Genomic DNA, 25,833 nt, shown 5'->3' on the forward strand with positions numbered 1-25,833 from the left:
TTCTCATGCAGACACCTCTACTCCTTACATTATTTTGAGTTCACCACCTACCATGTATATGTTTTTATTACATCCAGAATTTGTTCCCTACCACACAGTGGTTGGCTGGTTGCTACTAATGTTTGCTTCTATACATGTTCTATAATATGTGATTGACAATTTTATTTATTGCTACATGTATCATGTCATTTTACCATGTTCCTTGTTTCACCAATAAAAACATGTTTTTGATATTGACCCATCTTCTAGCCATGTGTACCCACCTCATTCAAAGTCCCAAAAAAAAACCTTTCTTTACACAGATTTAGGGATGGAGACATGTGACCCACATGTCTCATTTAAAGTCCCAAACTCCCCCTTTTTAGTTCATATAAGAGGAGAAAAACGCTCCACAGAAGTGAAAAAATCATATACTTAAAGTCCATATATGTGATAAATTCATTAAGAAAAAAGTTCTATTTTTGAAATTCCAACAATTTTAAGAAATAAATCCTCCATGAGAACTTCTCTGCCAGCAAGTGAAGTAAAATGACCCTCCACTACACAAACTCCATGATGGCCACTCCTCGTGATGATGTCCATGGTGATGAAACTCATAGGGATATGATCACGCCAGCCTGGACCTGGAATTTAGATGTGCAAAACTAGGAAGGAATTAGGATGCCTGCATTCTGATACAATATATAATTTGTTTATTATGATGGCCTTGTGAGTATGTTTTAATTTTTACATGTTTGCTTTTCTGTTACCCTGGATGGATTATTTTGGAGTGTGTACATGGAGAACTGTTATCTGGAGCTCTGATGATTCCCTACCACTTGGAGTATATACAAAACTTGTTTGGCCATTTGTTATATATGGTATATATGGTCAAACACTCTGGTAAGGTGCATTAATCAGAGCATGTTTGTGTGGTAGAGGGTCATTTCACTTTGCTTGCTGACAGAGAAGTTCTGTTGGAGGATTTATTTCTGAAAATTGTTGGAATTTTTTTAAATAGAACATTTATCTTTATGGATTTATCACATATATGGACTTAGGTATATGATTTTTTCATATGGTTTTTTACTTCTGTGGAGTTTTTTTCTCCTCTTAGATGGACTTACTTTCTTTATAATATTTTTCATGTTTTTTTTTTTCACTTGATTGAGTAGAATTATTTAATTTAAATTGCTTGCATATCTATTTCTATATCTATTTCTGAGCGCTACACTTTTTTAAGTATTATTTGTATTGGTTTTTGTATCAAAAACTTTAAGTGTTGGCAGTTTCTTTTCCTTTTTAAGTAATTTTACATATATCAAAATACCTCCCTTAACACCTAACTCCTTTCTAAGCAGCAGGTCACTTATAAGGGCTACAATTTCTCCAGGAAAGGTAAATAAGTTAAAGCTGTATATAACTGTACAACATCCTTATGTTAATAACTAGAAAAAAATTATTTAATTCCCTCCTAAACCCCAATAATGACTAAAGAACATAGGTCTGCCCCTTGATTTACAGTGAATTCCCTCAAAGTTTTTACTACTACTCGTGATCATTGTTACAGTGAAGATTCTGGAAGCCAAGGGGTTGAAATAAGGATGAAAATGTTTATTTAGGCCAGTGAAGCAATACTTATGTGAAATACCCAGTTTTGCAAAGGAAGAAAGTATCTGACCAGTTTAGTAAGTCAAGCTAATTAATCTCTGCCAGTAATCTGTGACTGTCAATTGCCTCAGGCAAAAGTGTTGCAAAAGTATGTCTTGACCATTAAAACCCATATCATTTTACCCTTCCCTGTGACTAGGGAAAAGAGATGGAGGGTAGAGACACCAAGAATGTAAGCTCATGGAAAGTAGGTCCTTACCGCATATGCAATAAAAAGTCAAAGCATTATGCAGCAGTTATAGATGTCAGTACTACACTCCAGATCGGAAGCTGGTTTGAAGTTCTTAATAAATCAGAGAGCCAAATTTACTTCAAATGAACTAAAGCCCTCCCCGACTGTTTTTTTTAAACATTTTATTCTACTTTATGTAGATATTTATTCATAAATGCTAAATTGTACGTGATAAATTTGAATTTTCCAATAAAGCGCAAAATACAGTATATGCTTTGCTTTACTACAACTTACTCCACAATTCCAGGTTTACTAAAGTTTCAAACTAGTGCAAAGCAAATGGAGCATTTGAAAATAGTCCTACAGGAGAAAGATTCCTTCTCTGTGTGTGCAAACTATTATTTTTATGTAACTGTATAACGACTGCACTGTACCGATGTGTGGATTACCCATATGCTGGGGTGATTTTATATTCAACCATTGAACCGATTAATCCCAAGAGCTCCCAATTAATTAAAGTCTGCAATTGCTATATGACCCAAAAGAAAATTAGCTCAGGTCTAATTCTCTTAGTTTAGGTGCTGCCTATCCCTGTGGGTGTAATAAATGTAACACATAAGATTCTGTTGTTTAGCTTTCAAGAGCATAATAATGTTTTTACACTAATTAATGTGCGATTTCTACATTAATTAATGTTATGTACAGCAATTAGAATAAGTGATTTGACAGTGGAGCAAAATAAAACTCTGCTGACACGGTTAACTCCTCTATCTTTCACAAAATTCTTATGTTAAATCATGCGTCTTTTTTTCTCCTTGGCTACCCCAGAAAATAGCGCAATCAGGCAACTGCTTCCACATTTCCTATGTAGCTCATACAGATGTATATATATGCAATCTTATTCAATCAGATTCAGTGAACTTTACTCTCTTCTGAAATTATATCGATTGCTCAAATCTTAAATCTTAAAAAAAAAGTATAAAATGTAGTAGAACAGCGAACCAGAAATACACAAATACCAATTGAATTCTCTTTCAAACAGCTCAAGATAAAAGAAAAATCTTGAAGTAAGATACAGCCAAAGATTAAGTGAAAAAAATACAAAGCACACAACTATAAATAAAATTGTTTCTTTTGAAGGTTAGCTTTAGTTCAATAGTGAGTTAAAAAATGCATGTCCTCTGGAAAGTGCTTGCACCATTATACCCAAGTTCCCTTGAGCTATTTTCTGATTGTTAATTTGTTAAATGTTCAGTATATTCAAGCACAGATAATGTTAAAGTAAACCTATTACCAGATAATTTTTCATGTTAAAGCAGAGCTCCAGCCCCCCCAAACAGGTACCCCCCAAGGGGCCAAATGTGACTCCAGAGGGGGGAGGAGGTGGACAAGCGGAACCTCCCCTTTTGTGTGGAGCTAACCGTAAAATTGGTCAAACATGGCTCCGTTTTTTCAGCCAGGGGGCCTAAATGAAAAAAAATGTAACCCATTCCCCATTCACATGTTAAAGGTGGATGTAGGAATTCTCCCCACTGTGTCATTACACTGATCAGAGCTGCAGTTGATTGGCTGCATGCACTGATTGAAGCAAAATTTTACAACCAACACATTTGTGATTAATTGACCGTTATATTGACTTCTCATAAACAGGAATGGCCATAGATGGTCAGCTTAAAACTAACAGGTATTTCTATACTTGCAAGGATTACAGTACTCTTCCTGATGATGCCTTTATTTGCTTTTCCTGTGAGAAGCCAGCAACATTTGTTTAGGCATTACTCAGGGACAGCATTGATTAGCTTGGCTGCTATGCTGGCTCAGGAATGACATGTCATGGAAATACTGGTGCCTTTGCTGTTCTTAGTCTGACACAGATCTACCCTTGATGCAGATACACCTCTTAAAATTTAATAGAAAATTAAAAGAATCGTAAACTGAGGAATTGCTACCTTCTGCATGTAGTAGACTGAAGACATACTGTAATTTTAGCCCAGGCAAAGTCATTTGACTGGAACTCAAAACCATTTTTTCACGATAAATGGCACAGGTTTTTTGAGCTATCAAACAATTTTTTACCATATACATAATATATATATATATATATATATATATATATATATATATATATATATATATATATATATATATATATATATATGAGAGAGAGTGAGAGCAATAACACCAAATTTAACACAGCTGCTCCCCATTCACACCTGAGACCTTGTAACACTAACAAATCACATTACACCAGGAGGGAAAATGGCTTATTAGGCCCAATTTTGGACATTTTTACTTAGGGGTGTACTCACTTTTGTTGCAAGCAGTTTAGACATTAATGGTTGTGTGCTGAGTTATTTTTAGGGGACAGCAAATTGACACTGTTATACAAGCTGTACACTCACTACTTTACATTCTAGCAAAGTGTCATTTCTTCAGCTTTGTCACATAAAAAGATAATAAAATATTTACAAAAATGTGAGGGGTGTACTCACTTTTGTGAGATACTGTGTGTATATATGTAGCTCCCTGCTCCTAATGGGAAGATGCTATTATTTTTTCCAAATTTAGTTGTCTGAAGCTGTAGTTGGGTTCAGGCTAATTTCTCCTAAAAGTTCTGGTTTCTGTGCCAGTCCAGCTGGGTTGCAATGATTCCCACTTGACTGTAGGTGTTGCTGTCACCACCGGTAAGTGTGGAAATGCAGCAGGCTGGATGTATTGAATACTACCTCTTACTCAGTGGGAGTATCTTCCCTGCTGTGCATTCTGGGAGAGGGTATTTAAGGTATAGACGCCATTTTTGGTGGTTCTCTTTCTGGGGTCCACTATCCCGACCTCATTGCCCTCCTGTCTTGGGGTGTGTGTTGCATGGTTCTGCACCTCGGGCTGGCTGGCCCGAGGCCTTGCAACTAAGAGGGTAGCCCCAGAAAAGTCTGGGGGTCTACTGATCCAGGGGTGGTCCTGTGCTGTCTAGCCTGCGGGGAGAGGCCAAGAAAACTGGAGGATCCAGGGGAGGACTGTGCGCAAGGCTGGTGTCTCTGGAAGAGCCTGGAAACTCAGTTAGACGACGCAAGACTGGATCAACACCCATACAGTATCGCTGGGTCGGCTGAAAGAAACTGGTACTGTATGGTAGTTCTTCAAAACTCTCAAGATTTCTTAGTTTAATTGACAAGTCTGTGGCAGAGACTTTGTTGAGCATCTCATCGGCTGCTAGGTCAAGTGAAAAGGGCCTATCAGATGGTTGCTGGATCCAGTCTGTGGAGCTGTTTGTCCTCTAGATCTAACCAATACCTCTAGCCCGCAATTACTAGGTGCCTGAACTCCCCTTTTATCCTTTGACCCTCTATTGAAGGACGTTTGTGCTTATCCTGAATAACTGTTAAAAAAGGGACTAATGCTGCATACACGCGATCGGATTATCCTGCCCATGTGTGGGCTCTGGCAGACTTTTTGTTCCCAAAATCCAGCGGACTTAGAAAAAAGTCTTGACTCAAAATTGTCCACTGGACTCTGCAAGTGAATGGACTTGCCCACACACGGAGTAAAGTCCGTTCATTTTTAATGTGGCTCCAGGTAGATGGAACTAGCAAAGGAAGTCAATGTTGCCACCTTCATCGGTGAGATTGACACCTCACGAGCCTCGTCACCTGGTATGGATTTAAAGGGGAACCCCTACACTGGAAAAACAGCGTGGGGGTCCCCACAAAGTCCATAGCAGACCCTTATCCGAGCACACAGCCCGGCCGGAAAGGGGGGGGGGGGGGGGGCGAGCGAGCGCCCCCCCCTCCTGAGTCGTACCAGGCCGTGTGTACTCAACATGGGGGGTGCTTTGCTTTGCGGCCTCCCCACCCCAAAGCACCTTGTCCCCATGTTGATGAGGACAAGGACCTCTTCCTGACAACCCAGACTGTTGGTTGTCGGGGTCTGCGGGCGGGGGGCTTATCAGAATCCGGGAGCCCCCTTTAATAGGGGTTCTGATTCTGGCCCCCTATCCTATGTGAATGAGTATGGGGTACAATGTACCCCTACCCATTCACCTAGGGAAAAAGTGTACATAAAGAAAAACACAACACAGGTTTTTAAAGTACTTTATTAGACAGCTTATTCCATCTTCGGGGGGTCTTCTCGCCGGACTCCTCAGCTATTCTTCTGCTCTTTTGCTATCGCTTTTACTAGCGGAGGAGCCCGGGGGTCTTCTTCCGACTTCGGGGGTCTTCTTCCAACTTCGGGGGTCTTGTCCCGCTCTTTGGTTTTTCTTGCCGGGCCTCTGCTTTCTTCTTCTAGCTCTTTAACTAGCGTTGGTCAGGTCTTGTCGCTGTTGCCACTGCTTCTTCTTCTCTTCTTCTCTTCTTCTTCCTTCTTCCAATGTTGACATGATGCTCTCTCTGGTCGTAATAGCAGGGAAGCGTTGTGTGGGATAAGGGGCGGGGTCACTGGGTGATGTCATATGGTGACCCCGCTCCTTATGATGTCACATCCCAGCATCCTCCGGGACTGTGACATCGTAAGGGGCGGGGTCGCCATGTGGCATCACCTGGTGACCCCACCCCTTGTCCCTATACAAGTTGCTGCACAAGGCATCCCTGCTATTACAGCCAGAGAGAGCGTTGTGTCAACATCAGAAGAGGGAAGAGGCAGAAGAAGCAGAAGGCAGAGTGGGCCAACGCTAGTTAAAGAGCTGGAAGATGAAAACGGAGGCCCGGCGAGAGGAACTGAAGAGTGGGACAAGACCCTGAAGTCGGAAGAAGACCCCCGGGACGGCGGCGGCAATGAAGGAGAAAGCCTGGCTCCTCCGCTAGTAAAAAAGCTAGCAAAAGAGCAGAAGATAGCGGAGGAGTCCGTCAAGAAGACCCCCGAAGATGGAAAAGGACCCCCGGATGGCAGCGGCGATGAATGAGAAAGCCGGGCTCCTCCGCTAGTAAAAGAGCTAGCAAAAGAGCAGAAGATAGCGGAGGAGTCCATCAAGAAGACCCCCGAAGATGGAAGAAGACCCCTGGAGCTGTCTAATAAAGTACTTTAAGAAACCTGTGTTGTGTTTTTTTTATGTACACTTTTTTCCCCAGGTGAATGGGTAGGGGTACATCTTACCGCATGCTCATTTACATAGGGTAGGGGGCCAGAATCTAGGGCCCCCTTATTAAAGGGGGCTCCCGGATTCTGATAAGCCCCCCCGCCCACAGACCCTGACAAACAACATCCAGCGTTGTCGGGAATAGGCCCTTGTCCTCATTAACATGGGGACAAGGTGCTTTGGGGTCGGAGGCTGCAGGGCCCCCTTCCCCAAAGCACGCCCCCATGTTGAGGGCACGCAGCCTGGTATGGCTCAGGAGGAGGAGCGCTCACTCGTCTCCACCCCTTTTCCTGACCGGCCGGGCTACGTGCTCATATAAGGGTCTGCTATGGACTTTGGGGGGACCCCCACGCCATTTTTTGTTGTAAGGGTTCCCCTTTAAATCTATACCAGGTGACGGGGCTCTCGAGGTGTCAATCTCGCTGATGGAGGCAGCGACATTGACTTCCCTCGCTAGTTCCATCTACCTGAAGCCACATTCAAAATTAACAGACTTTACTCCGTGTGTGGGCAAGTCCATTCATTTCAAAAGTCCAGCCGTGTGTGGGCGTGTGTGGGCAGGTCCACTCATTCGGAAAGTATGGCAGACCTCCACTGCAAAGTCCAGCTGATCGTGTGTATGCAGCATCAGTGTCGGATTCAACATTATTTGGGCTACTTTCCAACGGGACCCCTGTGATGGAGACGCGAGCCCAAATAAAACCAGCAGCTCCTTCGGGGGTTAGTGCTACAATATATATATATATATATATAAATTTGCTGTCCCCTCAAAATAACTCAACACACAGCCATTAACATCTAACCTGCAGGCAAGAAAAGAGAGTGCACCCCTAAGTGAAAATGCCGAAAGTGGGCCCATTTAGCCATTTTTCCTCCCTGGTGTCATGTGATTCATTAGTGTTACAAGGTTTCATGTGTAGATGGGGAGCGGGTGTGTTAAATATGGTGTTACTACTCTCACTCTCTCATACTGGTCACTTGAAGTTCAACATGTCACCTCATGGCAAAGAATTCTCTTTGCTGGCGCTTTGGCAGTGCTACCCATTCATTTCAATGGTCGGTGGGCAGGGTACACCGCTCCTCCACTGCCCCAAAGATGCTACTTGCAGGACTTTTTCTAACGTCCTGCAAGCACACTGCCCCAGTGTGAAAGCACACAGACTCTCACACTGGGGCTGCAGGGGAGGCGTTTTTTAGGCGCTTTACAGGTGAAAAACACTCCAGTGGGAAAGGGGTCATACTGTCAAGATTGAGAAAGATGATTTAAAGTGGTTGTAAACCCTTACAAACCACTTTGACCTACAGGTAAGCCTAGATTAAGGCTTACCTGTAGGTCCAAGAAATATCTCCCAAACCTATACAGTTTAGGAGATATTTTCCCGAAGACGGGCACCGCTGTGTGGCGCGCAGGCGCACTGAGCGTGGCATCCTCGATGACGAAGATTCCGCGCAATGCCGCCCGTCTCGGCTCCCGTGCGCATGCGCAGGAGTGACGTCATCACGGCTTCGCCGAATGACAGCGGCGGAGCTGCGAGACCCCACTGAGCATAGTAGTCCATTATGCTTTGCCTTTGCAGGGAATGAAAGAGGAAGTAAACTCATCAGGGTTTACTTCCTCTTTAACTGTGTTTTGTAAATGCTGTATAAAATCCTGTCCACTATAGGAAAAGTACTCTAGCTACAAAGGTTGTCTATTTGTTAAACTGAACAGGTTTTTTCATATAAATACTTCAACAAAAATAAACCAGTAAAACAATTCCGAAATAACAGCAGTGCTGACGCTCAGGCAAGTGCACCTTTGATATTCTTCAAATAGAAGCACATGACCCAGTGAAGGCCACAAAAATCTTAGGTCCAGGTTGTCAAGGCTTAGGATCTTAAGAACAGACTATCCAGACCATGAAGCTCTAACTTTGCCCAATTTAAGGATATGCCAAAGTCCTTTCCTTCTCTATGCCCCAGCCCTGTCATTTAACCCAGAATGTCAGAACTTCAATCGACTCCAAGGCTTTGACATCTGCCAAAGCCTGAACACCTCTGTCTTCCAGCTCTACAACCTCTGGCAAAGTCTTCAGCTTTTGACACTTTTGGGAGTACTGAATACCTCCACCATGTACTGCAGTTTCTCCCACCAGCTCCTATGTCATTAATAAATCCTGTAAAGACATAGGGTCATAGAAAGGAACTGTGGTGTGCTATGGGAGATGCAGGCATTGTCTAATTCTAAAAACTTTGCCAGAGATTGCAGCCTGTAAAAACAAAGATGTTTAAACCAGACGGTAGAGTATTTAAAGTTTTCTACTTTCAGGGAGTCGATAAAGTTGTTTTAATCATGCCTTTTGTACAAGTCAAGCCACCATGTATAGTTTTGTGCTCAAATCCAAAAGAGCTTCACAGGGCTCCATATTAATATTTTGAACAACGTCAGATTCACTTTAATGTAATGTTGTAAATTTTGTACTCACAAACACAGACTGGTGTTTGCCCTGACCACTTGTGATCTTGAAGGCATATACGAACAGATGTGCCCACTAGACGAAATCCAGGATTACACTGATAGACTATTGTGTCTCGGTAACTGAATCCATCACCACTTATATGCCCATTTACAATAGGATCAGGAGAACCGCAATGGCCAGCTGTTAAAAAAAAAAGTACAAAATGTTAATAAAGTAAATGACATGTAGTATATTTTAAAATTAAAAAAACAATGTAATTATGTAATTTAAAGCTAAAATCAATTAACAAAAATATATATGCAGTCGGATAGACATTATACTAACACCCTTTCTTGTATAGTCTTATTTTTTTTTTAAAAACAAGGTACAGGTTGTTTAAACATAACTTTGTAGTCTAAAAGTTAAACTCAACTCTCAGTAAGAGAATGGGACTGATAATACCCTTTTCTGTCTAATACAAATCTGCATGAGCACACTTATGCTGAGTGTCATGGCTGTTACTAAACTATACATAGAGCATAGGGGTGTAAGTGCATTTTCACTGATAGAAAAAAGCATTTTAAAGTGTTTCTGAACAAACATTAGTCACAAATGGGCTTTAACCCTTTTACTTAAGACCTCTTTCACACCGTGTGCATTTTCAGGCACTACAATGCTAAAAATAGCATCTGCATAGCGCCAGAAAAAAGAGGCTCCATTCACTCCAGTTTTAAAAAATGAGGGCTTTCACACTGGAACGATGCGCTGACATGGTGTCACAAAAAGTCCTGCCAGCAGCTTCTTTGGAGTGGTGAAGGAGCAGTGAACTCACCGCTCCTTCACCACTGCTCCCCATTGAAATCAATGGGGCAGCGCTCTGATATCGCCAGCAAAATGTCACTCCAGCAGTGTTTTGCGGGTGGATTTAACACCTTTTCGCCTGGCCATCCCACCCTACTAGTGGTTGAATAGCACTGCTAAAACGACGGTAAAGCGCCACTAAAAATAGTGCCACTTTACCCTTGACTCCCTGCGGCTCGGTGTGAAAGGGGTCTTAGTGTTGCGTCTGAACAGAACTGCTCGCACAATAATCGTTCCAACCTCTTGAATTTTCACAGACTTTACATTTGCACTTACAGCCATCTGGTGATGCAAGGAACTATATTTTTAAACTAAGATTTACATTTTGTATTTTTCCTGAAGAAACAGGCAGTTGGCCCTGGAAATGTGTAGAGAATTTCCTCCAACAACCATTATGGATATAAAAGCTAATATAAATATTATATATTGATATTGTTATTCTGTGCAAAGTAGATTTCATGGCCAGGAATGTGAATAGGAGGTTTGGATTTGTGATGTACAAATGCATGTATTATTACTGTATGTGTAAGTGAACAGCAAAAACAATACACACATATATAGTTTTATTTTGATTAAGAAAATATATAAAAACAGGCAATTCAATTTTATTTTTACATTTTATGGTTATGGAAAATATTTCCAATATAAAGAAAACTGAAGGCATACATGCAAGTATATGCCTCAACAATATGCCAGATCAAGGACACGTTAACTATACGACACACAGAACAAAAAGGAGGCACAAGGCCTTCAAAGCATATCAAGTCAAACAAGAGAACCAACATCTAAACAATTTAAAAACTATCCAGAATGAACGTTTACAAGGATGAAACCTCAAAAAATCGCATTCCGGTGTTTTAAGGTGAGAGAAGATGAAGAGAAATAAAAAATAAATAAAAAAATATGTAAAGGATGAAGAAATGAGAGAGAAGGGCAGAAAAAATGAAAGATTAAGAAAAAAAATATGTAAAGGAGGTCAACTTCCCCGAGGGAGCCCTGGGCCCAAGACTTAACGTTTATGTAACCCCCACCTTTGACCACGCAATTTGCTAGGCTAATTGATGACTTTAATGTGGCTGACACATGGAGATATACTAACCTCACAACCCAGGCTTTCTCCTGCTTCTCCCCTTCACTCCATGTCCAGAATAGACTTTATTCTCATCTCCCAATCACTTCTACCCAGACTCATTTTGCCACGGTGAGGGGAGCTAGGTCAGAAAAGATCTGGTATGCATGCCCTTAAAACAGCAGTGCATCCTTGGAGAGGGCAGCAGTTAAGAGTTGCTCTTTCGTGCGATAAAAATGTTGCTTGGCAATTATGTCACGAGGTGAACCATCTGGTAAATGGTGAGTGAGCGCTCTGTGGAACCTGTCAAACTCCAGCCATTCAATTGACATGGAAGGAGATAATTCCTGAACAGGGCTGTAGTAAAGGAGGTTAGGTCATCGATACTTTCATTAATGCCATGGAGTCACAGATTGGATCTGCGAGATCGGTTTTTCCACATCTTCCAGGCTTGAAAGTAGCTCTTTGTTCTCCTCCTGTAGTGCCTCTAGCTCTTGAGTATGTTCATTTAGGGTAACTAATTCCCGGATCTCTCAGGACAGCCTGTCAGTTATCTGCTCAGATGTAGTTTTAAGAGCATTGTGGAGCATGGACTCCATATGGGTAAATAAATAATTTTGTGACATACAGTGGTGTGAAAAAGTGTTTGCCCCCTTCCTCATTTCCTGTTCCTTTGCATGTTTGTCACACTTAAGTGTTTCGGAACATCAAACCAATTTAAACAATAGTCAAGGACAACACAAGTAAACACAAAATGCAATTTGTAAATGAAGGTGTTTATTATTAAAGGTGAAAAAAAATCCAAACCATCATGGCCCTGTGTGAAAAAGTGATTGCCCCCCTTGTTAAAACATACTATAACTGTGGTTGTCCACACCTGAGTTCAATTTCTCTAGCCACACCCAGGCCTGATTATTGCCACACCTGTTCACAATCAAGGCATCACTTAAATAGGAGCTGCTTGACACAGTAAGGTCCACCAGAAGATCCTTAAAAGCTACACATCATGCCGAGACCCAAAGAAATTCAGGAACAATTGAGAAAGAAAGTAATTGAAATCTATCAGTCTGGAAAGGGTTATAAAGCCATTTCCAAAGCTTTGGGAATCCAGCGAACCACAGTGAGAGCCATTATCCACAAATGGTGAAGACATGGAACAGTGGTGAACCTTCCCAGGAGTGGCCGGCCGCCCAAAATTACCCCAAGAGCGCAGCGACGACTCATCCAAGAGGTCACAAAAGACCCCACAACAACGTCCAAGGAACTGCAGGCTTCACTTGCCTCAGTTAAGGTCAGCGTTCATGCCTCCACCATCAGGAAAAGACTGGGCAAAAATGGCCTGCATGGCAGAGTTCCAAGGAGAAAACCACTGCTGAGCAAAAAGAACATCAAAGCTCGTCTCAATTTCTCCACAACACATCTTGATGATCCCCAAGACTTTTGGGACAACATTCTGTGGACCGATGAGACAAAAGTGGAACTCTTTGGAAGGTGTGTGTCCAAGTATATCTGGCGTAGAAGGAACACTGCATTTCATAAAAAGAACATTATACCAACAGTAAAATATGGTGGTGGTAGTGTGATGGTCTGGGGCTGTTTTGCTGCTTCAGGACCTGGAAGACTTGCCGTGATAAAAGGAACTATGAATTCTGCTGTCTACCAAGAGATCCTGAAGGAGAATGTCCGACCATCTGTTCGTGTACTCAAGCTGAAACGAACTTGGGTTCTGCAGCAGGACAATGATCCTAAACACACCAGCCGAATGGCTGAAGAAAAACAAAATGAAGACTTTGGAGTGGCCTAGCCAAAGTCCTGACCTGAATCCTATTGAGATGTTGTGGTATGACCTTAAAAAGGCCGTTCATGCTCGAAAACCCTCTAATGTAACTGAATTAGGACAATTCTGCAAAGATGAGTGGGCCAAAATTCCTCCAGGACGCTGTAAAAGCCTCATTGCACGTTATCACAAAGGCTTGGTTGCAGTTGTTGCTGCTAAGGGTGGCCCAACCAGTTATTAGGTTTAGGGGGCAATCACTTTTTCACACAGGGCCATGATGGTTTGGATTTTTTTTCACCTTTAATAATAAACACCTTCATTTACAAATTGCATTTTGTGTTTACTTGTGTTGTCCTTGACTATTGTTTAAATTGGTTTGATGTTCCGAAACACTTAAGTGTGACAAACATGCAAAGGAACAGGAAATGAGGAAGGGGGCAAACACTTTTTCACACCACTGTACCTGGTTGTGGTATCACTGAGGTTAAATTCAGCGTCAGCCTCACTATCACTGTCCATGAACCCAGACCGAGCTGGGGATGGTGTATGTTGCAGTGCGGAGGCCTTCACCACCATCTTGGAGGAATCGCAGGTGAGTGATTTTTTGATTGGCTTAATCTTCCCTCTGTGACCCATTAAAACCAACCCACCAGGGCTGCCGGTGAACCAGGAGAAGATTGTGAGGCGGCAGGGTCAGTGTATCATCTTGGGTCTGGCTAATAGCTTGATGATGCTGCAGGAAGTGCAGTGCTCTACAGAAGCACAGCTGCCACATCGAGCTTTGCGCGAATGCGCCCCCCAAGGCAATTCAATTTTAACAGTTCATTCATGTTGTAAGCAAGTTGGGTACCTAAAAAGCCCCAAAGCATTGTCAAATTTGTGTTTGGTTTATAGCAAGTGGCCCCAGTATCTTTTAGGCTGCATGACCTCCTTTGCTTGCTGCATTATCTGCATGCACACTTGCAAGGGGAGAACTGACACCTTCTCCCAATGGTCCTTCCTGTTTTTGCAGCATTAGGACAATGTGCCCTTAGTAAAGATGGTCAATACAGCTTCTGGCCTAGACCAAAGCTGAAGCTGGGAACTATGCATTGCAGCAATGTGCTCACAGTCACTGCTTACACATTGGTAGCTGCCAGGCAGCGCTTCAAAAAAGATTGCCAAAGGGAGGGGTTCCTAGAAGGACCCTGGAAAGTGAGTTTGCTAAAGGAGTGCTTTCCAATCTAGTAATGTCTATCACACAGCTGCAGCCAAGAGATTTTTCCTGGACCCCATGAGGATAGATACAGCAGACAAAAAAAATCCTGACATGTATAGTATGCATGGCCTCCTCGTCTCTACGTTGTTTTCTCTCCAGAGGGGAGAAACACGACACACCAGACACTGGGTAAAGAAAGGGAGGAGAAAATGGAGAGAAACCTTCCACTGATCATACTGCTGCCAAGGCCAGGATCACAAGGGTCTGTAGGGAGGACCAGGACCTGCTGAAGTTGGAGAGCTGCTTGACTGAGGTCCACTGTGAAAGAATAGCCCTAGGCAGACCAATCACATAACTCAAAACTGTCCCTGATTTTGAGGGACTGTCCCTGATTTTGCACAAAGTCCCTCTGTCCCTCTTTCCTCCTCATGTGTATCTCATTTTAGTCTGATCTATATAGTTGTATGTTGCTGAACTTTTTATGTTTCAAAAGAGTGTTTCTCAGTGCTAAACCTTTCATTAAATTTCTAAATTGCTATATCTGTAAATTTCAAAAGACAATATAAAGGAATATCCAACTGTTGGTCGGGAATAGGGATGAGCTTCGTGTTCGAGTCGAACGTTATGGGCCGTTCGCGCCAAAATTCGTGTGGCGCTCACGGCCCACAATGCACTGCGTCATCGCAGTGCATTGCTGGCTCATGATTGGCCAAGCATGCACTGTGACCCCGCATGCTTGGCCAATCACAGCGCCAGCAGCGAGGAGAGCCATGATTGGCCACAGGCAGGATGCCTGTGGCCAATCATAGCTCAGGCTGTGTAGTAAACGCCCCACACTATATAAGGCCACCAGCGCGGCGGCCTTGTGTAGTGTGTTGGCGTCTGAAGCAGTTAGTGGGTGTTCTGTGTACCTTCAACACAGTACACACCGATCGTTATCGGCCGATTTTCGATCTTGCTCTTCTGTAGTGGTTGTTGTCTGCGTGCCCTGACCGCAGTATACACCGCTATATTCACCTCACCTATATAGCTAGTGATCTATCTTTTATAATAGAGCTTGCAGTCAGTAGTGTTAGGAGCTTGTGCGTGCTGTCTGCGTGCTCTGTACCCAGTACACACCACTATATCCACCTACATAGCTCTTCTCTATTTGAGCCCACTTGCCATCTGCAGGAGTTATTGGAAGTTTTGTGTGCCTCCAGCACAGCACAGTATACATCTGTATATACCCCTTTATCTCTGGTGTTCTATAATAAAGGCATCTGCAGGAGTTAGTGGGTGTTGTGTGCCTCCAGCACAATATACACCTGTATCTACCCTTTATTGCTGTTCTCTAATAGAGCCATCTGCAGGGCTTAGTGGGTGTTGTGTGACTCCATTACAGTATACCCCTTTATCTCTGGTGTTCTATAATAAAGGCATCTGCAGGAGTTAGTGGGTGTTGTGTGCCTCCAGCACAATATACACTACCCAACTGCTGTTTTACCCAACTCCCTTCAGGCCATTACCATGTCTGGAAGGCCAGCAAGGAGAGGCAGACAGGCGCGAGCCGATAAAAGAGGGCAAGCAGGCTCTGTGTCTAGAGACAACAGTGCTGGTCGTGGACGCGGTGCATTGTCATCAGCACGTGGCCATGGGACACGCTTGTCCTTCTTTTCGGCAGCTGGACATGTTGAACCGCAACATGCCAACGACTTGGTAGAGTGGATGACCAAGCCCTCTTCATCCTCCTCATCCTCTCTCACCCAGTCTCAGGGTACTAGCAAAGCAGCTGCCAACGCATCGTCTTCCTTCCTCTCAATGTCATCATCAGTGACTCCTTCCCTAGACCCACCACGTCCTCCTGAGGAGTCTCCTGAACTCTTTGAGCACAGTGTTGGGTACATGCTCCAGGAGGATGCCCAGTGTTTTGTAGGCTCTGATGATGACACTCAGCTAGAGGAAGGCAGTAACGTGAATGCAGAGAGAGGGGATGCTCAAGAAGGACAGCAATCTGGCAGTCATGTTCCACAAGCTGCAGCATATTGCCAGGTTTGCTACAGCGATGAAGAGGGAGGGGATGATGAGGACACTGACTCCACGTGGGTGCCTGGTAGGAGAGAGGAGGAGGAGGCACATGTCCAACGAGGCAGGATGCCCTCCGGGGGCCAGCTTAGGGGCAGCACACCGACTGAATCACACCGCAGAGCTCCGCCTGTGCAGGGCGCTGCTTCTGCGCGTTATTCTAAAAGTTCTTTGGTGTGGGCCTTTTTTGAGACGAGTGCATCAGATCGCACCGCTGCTATTTGCAACATATGTCTCAAGCGTATCTCGCGTGGCCAAAACATTAGCCGCTTGGGCACCACATGCTTGACCAGACATATGTTGACCTGCCATGCAGCTCGTTGGCAAGCGTACCTCAAAGACCCACACCAAAGAACAAAGCAGACCTCCTTGCTCCCCATCAGCTGGCATCTCCAACCTCACTAGACCTTCAGTCCTCTCTGAAACCTGCTCTGAGAGGAATGAAGGTGTAGAATTAGGTGTGTCACAGCCAAGTGCTTCCGTGCACTCTGCTAGCAGTACACCCACATCCGATTATAGCAGGCAAATGTCCCTGCCCCAGCTGCTGGACCGGCGAAAGAAGTTCACTCCCAGCCATCCACATGCCCAGCGGTTGAATGCTAGCTTGGCTAAATTGCTAGCACTTCAACTGCTGCCTTTTCAGTTGGTAGACTCAGCCCCCTTCCGTGAGTTTGTACAATGTGCGGTTCCTCAGTGGCAGGTCCCCAAATGCCACTTTTTCTCACGGAAGGCGATTCCGGCTCTCTACCGGCATGTGGAAGGCAATGTCCTTGCCTCGCTGGACAGGGCGGTCAGCGGTAAGGTGCATATTACCGCTGACTCATGGTCCAGCAGGCATGGACAGGGACGTTACCTGTCTTTCACGGCCCATTGGGTCACTCTTCTGGCAGCTGGGAAGGATGCAGGACAAGGTGCAGTAGTGTTGGAGGTTGTTCCGCCACCACGCCTCCAAAATGCTACTATTGGTTGTGACACACCTCTCTCCTCCACCCCCTCCTCTTCTTCTTCCTCCATGGCCTCTTCCAGTGCTCTGTCCTCAGAACCAGCGGTGCTCCATGGGCGTTCCAGGGGCTATGCAAGTATGCAGGCAAAACGATGCCATGCTGTGCTTGCGCTGGTTTGTTTGGGGGACAGGAGCCACACTGGGGCGGATGTTTTGTCAGCTCTGCATGGGCAGGCCGAGAGGTGGTTGACGCCACGCCAGCTTAAGCCAGGAATGGTGGTTTGTGACAATGGCACCAACCTCCTCACCCCCCTCCGACAGGGACAGCTGACCCATGTGCCCTGTGTAGCTCACGTCCTTAACCTGGTGGTGCAGTGGTTCTTGGGCAGGTACCCCGGCTTACAGGATGTCCTGAAGCAGGCCAGGAAAGTCTGTGTGCATTTCCGCCGATCATTTAATGCCTGTGCTTGGCTGGCTGAGCTCCAAAAGGAGTTGAACCTGCCCAAGAACCACCTTATATGTGACATGCCCACCAGGTGGAACTCAACGTTGGCCATGTTGCAGCAGCTGCACACGCAGCAGAGGGCCATCAATGAGTACCTGTGCGACTACGGCACCAGGACAGGGTCAGGGGAGCTCGGTTTTTTCTCACCACGCCAGTGGGGCATGATCAGGGATGCATGCACTGTCCTGTCACCGTTTGAGGAGGCCACAAGGATGGTGAGCAGTGACAATGCATGCATCAGTGACACTGTACCTCTTGTCCCCCTCTTGGAGCATACGCTGCGTGGAATAATGGACAGGGCACTTGAGGCAGAACAGAGGCAGGAAGAGGAGGACTTCCTTGCCTCTCAAGGCCCCCTTTATCCAGACAGTGTTCATGCTGTGCCACCCATCACACAGGAAGAGGATGAGGAGGAGGAAGAGGAGGAGGAGGATGATTGTGTCAGCATGGAGGTGGAGGCTGGCACTCAGCATCAGCAGCAGCAGTCTTGTAGGAATGATTTACAGTCCCAAGAAACACGTGGACTTGTACGTGACTGGGAGGAGGTAGTTGCGGATCATGTTGCCCTTGGTGACCCAGAGGACTCCGGACCGAATGCTTCAGCTAACCTACGCTGCATGGCCTCCCTGATCCTGCAAAGCCTGCGGAAGGATCCTCGTATTCTTCGGATCAAGGAGAGGGACCATTACTAGCTGGCCACTCTCCTTGATCCACGGTACAAGGGTAAGGTTGCTGACCTTATCTTGCCATCGCAGAGGGAGCAGAGGATGAGACATCTCCGGGAGGCCTTGCAGAAAGGTCTGTGCAATGCGTTCCCAGAGACTGGGAGGTTACAAACTCCTGGTCCTGGACAACGTTTTGCTGAGGCATCGGTCAGAAGGAGTGGTGGAGAAGGAGGCCGTCTGACTGATGCTTTCAGACAATTTTTTAGTCCGCAGCCCCAAGGTATGATCGGTTCCAGCAACCATCGCCAGCGTCTGATTTACATGGTGCAGGAATACCTAGGGGCAAGGTCAGACTTGGACACCTTTCCCACCGAAAATCCTCTGGCTTACTGAGTCTTGAGGATGGATCACTGGCCAGAGCTTGCACAGTATGCAATTGAGCTACTGGCCTGTCCTGCATCCAGCGTTCTTTCGGAACTCACCTTCAGTGCTGCTGGTGGCTTTGTTACCGATCACAGGGTGCGCCTGTCCGCCGAATCAGTTGATCGACTGACCTTCATCAAGATGAATCAGTCTTGGATCACCCACAGCTACCAAGCACCTGAAGCTGATGTAACCAAATAATTTTTTTTGAAATATCACATCCCTTCAAGACTGCCTATGCTGATGCTGAGTAACTGTCCTGTTATGTTGATTGTCTATCCTCTCCCTCTTCCGCTGATATGTTGGAAGAACATTTCTGGTTCTGGCTGATGCCATCAGCCCAATTTTTCTGCCCCTGTTTAACAGGGGCATTTAATTACAATTTTTGATGCAATGCTTTGCAGCAGGGCTAATTCCTGCAATAAAAATAGTGTATATGGGAGAGGTTGCAGTGTGGTGGCACCAGCACCAGTGCCTAAGGCCCAATTTTTCTGCCCCTGTTTAACAGGGGCGTTTAATTAAAATTTTTGATGCAATGCTTTGCAGCAGGGCTAATTCCTGCAATAAAACTAGAGTATATGGGAGAGGTTGCAGTGTCGTGGCACCAGCACCAGTGCCTAAGGCCCAATTTTTCTGCCCCTGTTTAACAGGGACATGTAATTACAATTCTTGATATAATATTTCACAGGAGGGCCCATTCCTGTGCCCACCCAGAGTAACTGTGAGGACTTATAGTGTTGTGGCACCAGCACCACAACCACCAAAGGTCAATTTTTCTACCACTGTTCAACAATGGCATGTAATTACAATTCTTGATATAATCATTCACAGCAGGGCGCTCCAGCGCCCACCAAGAGTCACTTTCAGGGCTTACAATGTTGTGGCAAAACCAACACCTTGTTCCGCCATTTCTGCAGAGCATATAGGGCAGGCCCCAACTTTCAAACATCCAACTTACAAACATCTCCTACTTGCAAACGGAAGGAGACAACAGCAAGTGAGATGAAAAAAGATGTAAGACAAAACAAATTATACAGGGGTGATAACCCTTCCCTATGTTTTCCAAAAAGCTTAAAAATAGTTTTTTTGACTGGAGCTACACTTTAAAAATGTACCAGTTGAAAATTACAAACAGAGTCAACTTAACACAACAAACCTGCACAGTCCCTGTCTTGTTTGCACCGCCTGTATACTGCTGTTCTGAGTATATAGGGCCTGGGGGCCACACGCATTTCCTTTTTTTAATATGGGTACGGGGTTCCCCTTAATATGCGTACAAGACCCAAAGGGGCTGGTAATGGGCAGGGAGGGCTACCCATGCCATTTTTCTCAATGATTTTCAACCAAATTGCAGGAACCAGATATAACATTAAAACAGCAAGCAGTTTTAAATGATGTTATTTCCGTTTAATGTCATTTTGTGCAGGGACTGTTCTAAACACGGGACACACGTGGCACTTCACAGGCATACTACAGACACCCCCCAGGCACCATATTTAAAGGAATATTTCATTTTTTTTTTCACTTTAATCGTCATTACAATCAGTGCTCCCGCCAAAACGGCCATTTTTAAAAACATTTTAGGCATTGACCCATGTCCCCTGGGGCAGGAGCCAGGTCCCCAAACCCTTTTTAGGACAGTATCTTGCATATTAGCCGTTAAAATTAGCACTTTTAATTTTGAACGTTCGAGTCCCATAGACTTCAATGGGGTTCTAAAGTTCGTACGAATTTGGGGTACATTCGAAAGTTCTGATGCGAACCGAACCGGGGGGTGTTCGGCTCATCCCTAGTCGGGAAGTCTCAAGTACCTATGCTTGATTTCCCACCACTGCGCTCATGCAAAAACACTTTACTAGAGCTGCCACTTGAAATAGTAATAAAGTGTAAATGTATAATGTCACCATATTACCATCAAACAAATACTAAAACAATTTAAGTGACACCATGTGATAGTGACAACATAAACTGTGAAAAAAACGATGAATAATTAAATAAAAAATTAATTAAAAACCTGGAAAAAATCCATTTAAAGTCCATAAAAGTGATACTTTCATGCTCAGGATCAACACTTTTAAACCCACCAGGGTTAACAGTACTTCCGATGTCCGACCCTGCACAACTTGAAGGCTGATACACAACCAGTCCACACAATTCTGGTCACATCAGTCCATAACACGCGGGTTCAGTCCTGATTGCCACAGGCGACTAACGAAGCTAAATAACTGTGCCCCTTGCTACCAGAGGACCCGTCACCTATACCAGGTCGAGCAATCCTCTTCTGTTGTGCACGGCCAGATATCCGAAGTACTGTTAACCTTGGTGGATTTAAAGTGTTGATGCCGAGCATGAGAGTGCAAGGCATTTAAATTTGGTGAGTGAGTTTCTTAAGGGAGCAGAATCACTGTCACAAACGGTGTGATGGAAGAAAGTTCATTTTGAGTATAAATCATAGAAGAATCATCACCAAGCTAAACACTTGAAGATTGGCCCTTTTATGGACTTTAATTGGATTTTTTTTCACTTTTTTCTGTTTTTTAACCACTTCCCGACTGGCGCACACCGATGTACGTCGGCAGAATGGCACGGGCAGGCAAATTGGCGTACAGGTACGTCCATTTGAAATTGCTGCCCTGCCAACGCGTGCGCGCCAAATCGCAAAAAGTGGTCTGGTCTTAAGCCAGCAAAATGGTCTGGTCTGAAAGTGGTTAATTATTTTCTCATTCTATTATTCATCATTTTTTCACAGTTTATGTTGTTGTCACTATCACATGGTGTCACTTAAATTGTTTTAGTATTTGTTTCACAGTAATATTGTGTCATTAGCAGCACTATTTTTTACAATATAAAGGAATAGTAGTGATAAAAAGTAGTAGTGCTAAAAAAAAGCACTTATGAGTTTACCAAATCTTTCATACTTTTTCTAATAGGTGTCTTTCATTCCTATCTCAAAAAGCTGGGAGGTATGCAGTCATATACTGTGCATCCCCAGGAGTAAACACTTTATGGGAAAAAGCTAAAGCCCCATACACATTATCAGCTTTTCTGCTGAGTTTTTCCTTCAGATTTACCAAAGCAATATAATATGAGGTCAAACCTTAGGAGTTTCAATTTGTATGCAATCAGGCAGGCCCTTGCACTACATGGTTTTGGTAAACCTGAAGGAGAAAATCCGCTGAAAATAGTGTGTATGGGGCATAAGACATTAGGCTGATAGCTAAACTTGTTTTATAGTGTGGGGGATTTTGGCCACCCTTTCAATATCTTTCTTTTTTTTTTTTTTGTAGCTAATAGGTGGCACTATACTCAGTATGTGGTAATTTAAAGCAGAACTAAACTCACCAATAAACAAAAAGGGATTAAATGTTTAGAAGAAAATAAAAATATCATAGTGCGACCCGCGGATAAGAGGGAGGTGTTGTGATCCTGGATAAGTCTTTTTTATCATAACCAATTGATGGATTTGGTGGGGGAAACATGCACATATAGGAAATTACAATGTGACCCCACCAATGATTATAAAGTACAATTGGGGATATGGAAGTGGAGCCTTGAGTGCGAAAAGAGAGAAGGTACCTGGTTCCCAGTGCGTGTAGAATCCCTATTATCTACACTCTACCCATGATTCATAAAAATGCTACCACTCCCCCAGCTCGACCCATTGTAAATGGCATAGGGTCCATTATTGCTAGGCTGGGAGAGTACTAGGATTTATTCCTCCAACCAAGCGTAAAGGTCACTAGGGCCTATTTGAGGGACACCACTGACCTGCTAAAAGACTTGGAGGGGTTAACCTTGTCTTCTTCTGCTGAAGTGTATCTTGTCACGGCAGATGTAGCCTCCCTCTACACCATCATCCAGCATCAGAATGCGGCATTGGCCCTTAATTGGGCCTTGTGTAGAAGGGATGACATACCACACGTCGGTGGTATTTTTGGGGCATGCACTTGAGTTTTGCATGGCACATAATTGTTTCTGGTATGGTAGGTCCTTCTACTCCCAGCAGGTTGGCCTGGCTATGGGAGCAAAATTTCCCCCGAGACTCGTCACCCTGTTCATGGCAGAGTGGGAGGACAGGATGGTATTTAGTGGGAAACCCACCCAATTAAAATTTTACCGGAGGTTCATAGATGACCTCGTGTTTATCTGGGAAGGGACGAAGGCATCAGTTATGGAATTTCTGATAAAACTAAATGATAACACTTGTAACATCAAGTTAGATCATGTTGTCAGCCAAACTTCGGTTAACTTTCTAGATTTTAACAAGGGCACCCCAGATCCCGCCCCCCCATTTGAAATGGTAAGGGGGTACTTACCCCTACCATTTCACAAAGAAAGTGTAAAAAAATGTTAAAAAACACACACACACACCATTGGGAAAAGTCCTTTATTAAAAATAAAAAAATAAAAAAATATTCCAGCGGTGGTAATCCAGTCTTTCTATCCAGCGATGGATGATCATCTCTCCGGGGTCCAGCAGTGGGTGATCTGATCCAGCGATGGATGATCTCTCTCTTCAGCGCAGCACATCCATCATGTCTCCACCGCAGACACTGCGAGAATCCCGGCAGCCTGACACTTCTTAGCTGAGGAGGGAGGGGACGGGGTCAGGGAAAAGCCAGGCTTCCACGGTGATGTACGGGTGACCCCGCCCCCTCTGATGTAGCGCAGGGGTCAGGTGATGGGTGGCTCCTCCCCCTCAGCTAAGAAGTGTCAGGCTGCCAGGATTTCCGCAGTGTCTTCGGAGGAGACAGGATGGATGCGCTGCGCTGGAGGGAGAGATCACTCATCGCTGGATCAGATCACCCATCACTGGACCCCGGAGAGATGATTATCCATCACTGGATAGCAAGAGTGGATTACCACCACTGGAATCTTTTTTTTTATTTTATTTTTTTTAATAAAGGACTTTTGCAACGGTGTGTGTGTGTTTTTTAACATTTTTGTACTTTTGTACCCCCTTACCATTTCAAACAGAGGGGTCAGGATCTGGGAGTCCCCCTGTTAAAGGGGGCTTTCAGATTCTGATAAGCCCCCCGCCCGCAGACCCCCACAACCACCGGCCAGGGTTGTGGGGATGAGGCCCTTGTCCTCATCAACATGGGGACAAGGTGCTTTGGGGGGACCCCAAAGCATCCTCCCAATGTTGAGGGCATGTGGCCTGGTATGGTTCAGGAGGGGGGGCGCTCTCTGGTCCCCCCCTCTTTTCCTGCTGCCTGCCAGGTTGTGTGCTCGGATAAAGGGTCTGGTATGGATTTTTGGGGGGAACTCCATGCCATTTTTTTATTTGGTGTGGAGTTCCCCTTAAAACCCATACCAGGCCTGAAGGGGGGGAATCCCACATCATAAAAAAAAATTGACGCAGGGTTCCCCTTAATATCCATACTAGATCTGAAGGGCCTGGTAATTGAATTTGGGGGAACCCCACGCTTTTTTTTTATCAATGACTTTCAATGACTGTTATCTGTATTATGGGGAGCCGACAATTCATTATAGCCGCAAGTGCTTTTAAATGACTTTTTTTCCTGCAGAAATGACACTTTGTGCTGGGACAGTTCTAAGCACGGGAAACATGTGTCCCTTTACAGGCATACTATAGACACCCCCAGGTACGAAATTTAAAGGAATATTATACTTTTATTGTTTCACTTTAAGCATTATTAAAATCACTTCTCCCGAAAAAATTTACGTTTTAAAACTTTTTTTGCATTGATACATGTCCCCTGGGGCAGGACCCAGGTCCCCAAACACTTTTTATGACAATAGCTTGCATATAAGCCTTTAAAATTAGCACTTTAGACTTCTCCCATAGAATTGTACAGAGTGTTCCGTGGCTTTTCGAATTTGCAGCGAACACCCCAAATCGTTTGCGGTTCGGTGAACAGGCGAACAGGTAATATTAGAGTCGAACATGAGTTCTATTCGAACTCGAAGCTCATCCCTACTGAAGATGAATCTTGTTTTCAGCAGCGTGGTTTGGCTTTGTGTTTACCATCTTTTCTGCCCATCAATAGAGAATGCTGCTTGGAGACAGCAGAACCTCCCCACACTGAGATTAATGAGACTACTGCAGATAGTATTACTGGAAACAAGACACCTCTTTAGGAAAGGTAGTCCATTATATTGGTATTTTTTGTTTTCAGAGGCTATTGGGAGATCTGCAAACAACCTTTTTTTATTTTTTTTGTGAAAGTGCAAGTATATATTCAGTTTTTTTATTTTATTGTACAGGCATACCCCACTTTTAAGTACACAATGGGGTCTATTTACTAAAGCTGAAAAATTCAAAATCAGGCTCACTTCTGAATAGAAACTAATGAGCTTCCAGGTTTTATTACCAAAGCTTAATTGAACAAGCTGAGGTTAGAAGCTCATTGGTTTCTATGCAGAAGTGGGCCTGATTTTGCCCTTTCCAGCTTTAGTAAATAAACCCCATTGTGTACCAAAAAGTGGTGTATGTCTGTATGTAACAAAATGTATGTACTGCAAAATAAGTACAGCCTTCTTTATTGAGTATTTTTACCCATGCCTGTATGTGACTTCCTGGTTGACATAAAAAATTTAATAGTCAAGTAAAATCAGACCTTATTTTACTCACTATGTAATGAAAAATGTTTAAGATACTGTACTTTTTTTGTTACTGTTTATATAGCAGTAATGTCTTCTATGCTTTTCATGACTTATTGTTGAAAGTGCATTTCTTGTCAGGCCTCAAAAGAAAACTAGGCAGCTAAATTATAGTGTTTTGATGTCCCGGAACAGTAAACACTTACAAGAGCGTTTCTATGTTGTTTGGAATAAGCTTCACAAAAGTATATCCTATAGAAACTGACACCTGTGTGATTTCTGGCCGAGTTCAGCTGTTTGTGAAGAATGAAATGCAGAGCACAGAACTGATATCCATAAAGGTATCAGTTAAAGCCCCAGGAATTTGGAAATAAAATCAATCAATAAGTGAATTGCATCAAGGTATAAAAATTGTCTTTTATGCTTTCAT

General features: G+C 44.0%; 1 protein-coding gene across 1 annotated transcript in view; it reads right to left on the bottom strand.

Annotated features, from left to right (window-relative positions):
• The window catches only part of CSMD1 (CUB and Sushi multiple domains 1), a 2,539,710-nt gene that overhangs the window by 227,797 nt on the left and 2,286,080 nt on the right, over positions 1 to 25,833 (bottom strand). Inside the window, exon 53 of the mRNA XM_077487775.1 lies at positions 9,359 to 9,532. Within this exon, the coding sequence (XP_077343901.1) occupies positions 9,359 to 9,532 (174 nt within the window). The remainder of the gene's footprint in view (positions 1 to 9,358; positions 9,533 to 25,833) is intronic.

This window comes from Lithobates pipiens, unplaced genomic scaffold, assembly GCF_037356315.1.
Source record: "Lithobates pipiens isolate NorthernLeopardFrog02 unplaced genomic scaffold, aLitPip1_a1.2 Scaffold_18, whole genome shotgun sequence".
Lineage (NCBI taxonomy): Eukaryota > Metazoa > Chordata > Amphibia > Anura > Ranidae > Lithobates > Lithobates pipiens.